The sequence below is a fragment of the Lactuca sativa genome, chromosome 3 (assembly GCF_002870075.4).
Source record: "Lactuca sativa cultivar Salinas chromosome 3, Lsat_Salinas_v11, whole genome shotgun sequence".
Lineage (NCBI taxonomy): Eukaryota > Viridiplantae > Streptophyta > Magnoliopsida > Asterales > Asteraceae > Lactuca > Lactuca sativa.
In genome coordinates, this window is record NC_056625.2 from 82,864,697 (window position 1) to 82,871,185 (window position 6,489).

Genomic DNA, 6,489 nt, shown 5'->3' on the forward strand with positions numbered 1-6,489 from the left:
AACAAATACTTGATATTTATGTGTCAGAAGAAGGTAACCAACACTCACCCAAACATATACTTAATACATTCAAACAATACTTGTATTATACCCGTGTTTATGAAAGGGACTATACACCCACACATATAAACAACTTTATATTATACACATAGCACGTATTTCATAGCAAATACTTAATATTTATGCGTTAGAAGAAAGTAACTACACACTCACTTGATCAGAAGATGATCGGACAACACTACGGCTTGTAGAAGTAGTATTCTTCAGTAGATCTGGAAGATCTTCACAAAAACCGGGCTCCTCGCGGGCAGAGCTTCGGCTCGGGAATTTCACTTCTCGGGATCTTCGGGGCTCGGGAATGATACTGGGGCTTCGTGATAATTCTTGCACGAAAAACGATGCAAAAACGCGAGAGAAAGAAGAGAAATGAGCAAATGAATCGGCTGCACTCGACTCCTTTTTATAGGGTCTGGATTTGCGATTTACGCGGGGCGTAACCTGGATAAGCCCGGTGACTCCCCCCTTGGATAATATCGAAAATTTATATTTAAATAAAATATCGAAAATATTTAATAAACTTCAAAAATTCATATCTTCCTCATACGAACTCCGTTTTTGACGTTCTTTATATCCACGCCTAGGTGAGACTACGATCTACAACTTTTGTTTAGACTCCGTTGGCTAATTTTGAATTTATTTTTATTATTTATTTTTAGTAGGCCGGGACAGGAAAACTTCGTTATAAAATCATAACTTCTTCATCCGACATCCGTTTTCGCTTATCTTTTTATCGTTTTACTACAATTAATGAGATCTTCGATTCTCATTTAGATTGTTTCGGCTAAAAACCGCTCGGTCTCAAATCGAGTATTCGAGCTGCATACCGCTAAGTCGAAACTTCGAAAAATCATAACTTCCTCATACGAAGTCAGATTTTGGCGTTCTTTTTATGCACGCTCTCGGTTTAACGTATTCTACAACTTTCATTTAGATTGCTAAGGCTGAATATCTCTCTAACGTAAATTCACTTTTTACGTCGCGCTGTATCGTGCCGGTTCTGTCACGAAACTTCGACATGGTCATAACTTCTTCGTTATAACTCGGATTTCGGCGTTCTTTATATGTAAGGAATCATTGTAACATATACTAGAACTTAGTTAAGATTATTCATTCTAAATAATCTTTTATCAAAAAGTCATTTTTGACGCTTATCGTCTCTAAATTGACTAGCCTTGATCTACGGGCGTTACAACATCCAACCACCTCCGCTGTCTCATATTCCGGTTGGGCTGATCCATGAGGTACTTCAGGCTCTTGTGGTCCCTGTATATGGTACACCAGACTCCATACAGATAATGGCGCCAAATCTTAAGGGTGAACACCACCGCCGCCAGCTCCAAATTGTGGGTGGGATAACTCGTATCATGAGGCTTCAACTGCCTCTATGCATACTCTATCATATGCCCCTTCTGCATCAACATCGCACCCATCCCTAATATAGATGCATTACAGTAGACTACAAAGTCCTTCACTCCCTCGGGAAGGGCTAACATTGGAGCTTTGCATAATTTCTGGCGAAGAGTCTCAAATGAGGCCTACTGCTCGGGCCCCCAGGCAAAAGTAACACCCTTCCGGGTCAATTTGGTGAGAGGAGCAATAATCTTGGAGAAATCTCTAATAAACCTCCGATAGTAGCCGACCAATCCCAGAAAACTCCTGATCTCAGACGGGGATCTCGGCACCTCCCATCTCATAACTGCCTCAATCTTGGCCGGGTCGACCAATATCCCATTCTGATTAACGAGGTGTCCCAGGAACTGGATCTCTCGTAACCAGAAATAACACTTGGAGAATTTGACATAAAACCTCTCTGTCCTCAATACTCCAAGAATCTCTCGAAGATGATCCTCGTGCTGCTCTTGGGACCTCGTGTATACCAGAATATTGTCGATGAACACGATCACCGATCGATCCAACATGGGCCTGCACACCCGGTTCATGAGATACATGAACGTGGCCGGTGCGTTGGTGAGTCCGAAAGACATCACCACAAACTCGTAATGCCCATAACGAGTCCTAAAGGCCGTCTTCTGGATATCCTCCTCGCAAACTCTCATATGATGATATCCAAACCTCAAATCAATCTTGGAAAACCAAGGTACCCTCTGCAAATGATCGAATAAATCGTCGATCCTTGGTAGTGGATAACGGTTCTTGACTGTCAGCTTGTCCAACTCTCGGTAATTAATGCATATCCGGTGTGAACCATCCTTTTTCTTGACAAAAAGGATCAGCGCTCCCCATGGTGAGCTACTCGGTCTGATAAATCCCTTTCCCAGTAGCTCTTGGAGCTGGGAGGATAACTCCTGCATCTCGGGTGGCATAAGGCAATAAGGTGCCTTGGCAATAGGCGCTGCACCTGGGATCAAATCAATCCGGAACTCCACCTGCCTCTTGGGAGGCACACCCGGAAACTCCTCGGGGAAAACATCCAGAAACTCGCACAGTATCGGAACCTCGGAGATAGAACTCGACCTCTCTATAGCAACCTGCGTATTCATCACGTACGCCAAAAGCCCATACAACCCTGTTGTAGACTCTGTCTCGCCCTGGCAGCATAACAAAAGGCTGATCTAGATCTGGTACCCTTGCCATACACCATAAGCACTCCCCCATTAGGGTCTCGTATGGTCACCATCTGACACTCACAGCCGATCATAGCTCCAAACCGACTCAACCAATCCATGCCCACTATGACACAAACATCACCCATCGCGATCGGTACCAGGTCTATCAGGAACTCAACACCAAAAATCTCTATTACACATCCCCGGAATACATCAGTAGCAAAAACCACATGCTCGTTAGGTATAGAAACCCTCAGAGGTCGAATCAACGCCTCATGTCGAGTATTGATGTGATGACTAAAAGCTACAGACACGAAGGATCGACTCGCACCCGAGTCAAATAACACCAAAGCAGGTTCAGATGTCACAAGAAAAGTACCAGCAACAACATCAGGCACGTCGCAGACCTGCTCCACTGTCAGCTGAAATGCTCTCCCACGACCCCTCGAAGGCTCGACCTTCCCTGGCCGACCATCATTAACACGTAATGTTGTAGGAGTAGCAATCTGGGTTGAACCCTAGGTAAGCAGGGGACACTCGGCCTTCCGATGGCCAGTCTGGTTGTAGTGAAAGCAAACAGAAAATCCCTTGGGTCAGTCCCTTTCAATATGCCCCTCCCTGCCATATTTGTAGCAAATCCCTGCCTGACAATATCCCTCGTGGGTCTTGCCGCACTTGCTACAAGTGCGACCCTTTTGGCCTCCAGATCTCGAATAAGCGGGCTTAGCCCACTTAGCCACCGGATGCGATTGTTTTGGTCTCCTATCTCTCCCCTACTGCCTCCCTCCTCCCTGGTCTGAATCTTCAACTCAATCTCTCTCATCTTGGCATTGGTCTGGAACTCAGCCAATGTCCGATAAGACGAGTTCGTCACGAACTCCTGAATGTCTCTCCTCAAGATGCTCAAATACCGACTCACTCATGCTTGCTTAGTGGACACGTGCTCAAGGCAGAACAACGCCCTCTCGTGGAACATCCTCGTAATCTCAATCACTTACTCTATCTTCTACTTGAGAGAGAGAAACTCATGTGCCAAATGTTCCCTCTCTACCTGGGGAACATACTCATCTCAGAACAACTTGGTGAACCTCTCCCAAGTCACTGCAGCATGCTCTGCATGGGTAAAATCAGTCGTCACGAACTTCCACCAGTCCTTTGCTCCCAAGCGAAGCTAATTCAGTGCGAACCGGACTCTCAGATGCTCTGGACATGAACACGTATAAAAACACCCATCAATGTCGGAGATCCATCTCATGGCAGCTATCGGATGCTGTGTCCCATCAAACACCGGTGGCTTCGTGTTTCTGAACTCACGAAACAACAACAAGTCACCTCCATGTGGCGTAGCTGCAACTATGGCCGCGGTGGCTGCAACAACAGCAACCTCCGTAACATCAGCGTATCGCTCATCGAATGTCTCAATCAACGTGGTCTTAATAGACCCAAACATCTCTGGTATGGCCTCTCGGATAGTTGCGACCACCTCCTCATAAATGATCATGCGGATCTTCTCATCACTAGCACCACTGCCCTCGGGGTTGTTGCGGGTAATCACCATAGTGTCTCTGAAACACAAACACAAAATCATCAGAGACTAGCTCAACACACATACTCACTCGATTACCCATCCCTACACTCTCCTTAGCATCCTAAGATTCTTACTTGGGTCGCATACAGATCTAGTGTTTTCAGTAATATAGGCCCAATACTACCTTCCAGACCGACTCATCGAGTTGGTCGTATAACCCATGCGGCCAAATCCGTCTCTACTCGACGAGTTGGGGCATCCAACTCGTCGAGTTGCTCAATCAACTCATATATATATATATATATATATATATATATATATATATATATATATATATATATATATATATATATATATATACCTGAGAGTTGGGATGTTACGGAATCGAATACCACTAACCAGTTCCAACTGGTTTTGGTTTCAATTAGACATTTTCAGTTAAAATTCCCATCCCTATCTCTATCAAACGTTATATATAAGACCATTAACATGCCAACTTTGGTCGAAAGAGACCATTTATACAAAACAAAATTTTATAAGACGTTTTTGCATGCAATTTTAAAATCATAAAGGATAATTTGTGAAATTTTATCTACAATTTAATTAAACAGGTTTGCTTGGAATTAGAATTATCAACCAATTTAAAAAATTGGTTGAACGAAATCAACCTTTAGTTGTTAATACGTAACGCCAAACGAAGATTATAAGTTATTAATATGTTTTCATGAAATTCAAAATTCCTTCGATCATGTTTCAATTTGTAATCAAAATTTTAAAATTTTAATAGAAAGTTGATATGAAAATTAAGAAGAAATCATTTATATTATATAAACTAATGAGAACATTATAACTTCTCTTGGTAAATATATCACCAATCCTTTTTAATCATAGAACATAACCTCTTTAACATACATCCAAAATAATTATTTTATTATATAATTTGAAGTGTATATCATATATTTCTAGGTATTTGTAAAAGAGAAAACCCCAGTTTTCATTGAGAGAAGAGAGCAAAAAACCACATGAAAGAAAGTTGATGATCTGAAATCCCAAGACTTAAGTACTTAACATTGATTGAAATCTAAACAAGTAATCCAACCCAAATCTCAAACTCTGATAAGATAAATACTAAGTTCTGGTCCTCCGTTGCTATCTGGATTCATCATGTAAAAAGCTTCAGAATCTTTCGACCCCACAATCCTCTCAAACCTTGCTCTCATGTACATCAATTCCCCTTCACCACCACCACCACCACTACCGCCGCCTCCCTCCGGCAGTACTCCGGCGCCCATCGTAATCGGTCCCACAGAATTAAAAACCTTCCATTCATCAGGTCCACAATCACGTCTCATAGCATAACCACATTTCTTGCCATTGCAGTATGTCCTCCACAGTGGCTCTTCTAGCAGCTTAAAACTCTTCTTCAGACTCTTCTTATCGCACTCCAACGCAATACGAACCAACCCCGAAGCCATTTCTCGAACCAGGAAGCTAGTTGGGGTGGCTAGCTCGACCAGGAAAGCCGGGCCTAGCTTCGGATCCTCTTGAAACGCAATGTGGACGTGACCACGTCTGTACCCAAATAGTGTCCCGACAACTCTAGTACCCTTGCCTAGACCAGAACCAGGAGATAACTTGGTTTTACCAAAAGTAAGAGCTGATCGGAGCTTAGAAACAGACATGAGTCCACGTTTCTTCCTCCGGGGTGCAGCCTGGGGTACAGGGAGGCTGAGGTCGTCGTCAAGATTCCGGTCCTCCTCAGTCACGACACATCCAAGTGATGATGATCTGAAGTTGAGGGTTTCTCCTTCATCGTCATCGTCTTCCACCTTCTTTTTCCAGTGGAAGTATCTTCGTGAGAAGGAAAAGGAAGTATCTTGAGGTGTTTTTGCAGCCATGATTGACCTCATCTTAAGAAACAAAAGCTAAACAACAAATGGGGTATCGATGAAAAGATTAAAGCTTGGAAGGCTGTGAAAAAAGCTTGTGGTTTTTTCTCTTCTTTAAGGGGTCTTTGGGAAAGGAGTATGTGATTCAAAAGGGTGAAAATACTGACAAAAGAAGGTGACCAGTCCCCACCTACTATTGTAATACTTGATTGTACAAATTGATACAAAATAATAGATAGAGTAAATTACTGTTTTGGTACCTATCGTTTATACTTATGTTAAGTCTTAGTCTAACCTTTATCTTTTACATGCATCATCGCTTTGGTCTAAAAAATTACACTTGTGGTCCTTCAAAGTATTACCTTCTAATATGCTATGTTAAATGATGATAAAATGACAATTATTCCATTTTTTATTTTATCTATTTTATTGACATTATTAAATA

General features: G+C 42.5%; 1 protein-coding gene across 1 annotated transcript; it reads right to left on the reverse strand.

The window, feature by feature from the left end:
- Nucleotides 1–5,124: 5,124 nt before the first annotated feature.
- LOC111904574 (protein MIZU-KUSSEI 1) lies at nucleotides 5,125–6,226 on the reverse strand. The gene has a single exon (XM_023900325.2). It carries the CDS (start codon nucleotides 6,063–6,065, stop codon nucleotides 5,262–5,264), a length of 804 nt encoding a protein of 267 aa, XP_023756093.1. The 5' UTR covers nucleotides 6,066–6,226; the 3' UTR covers nucleotides 5,125–5,261.
- Between the last annotated feature and the right edge of the window lie 263 nt (nucleotides 6,227–6,489).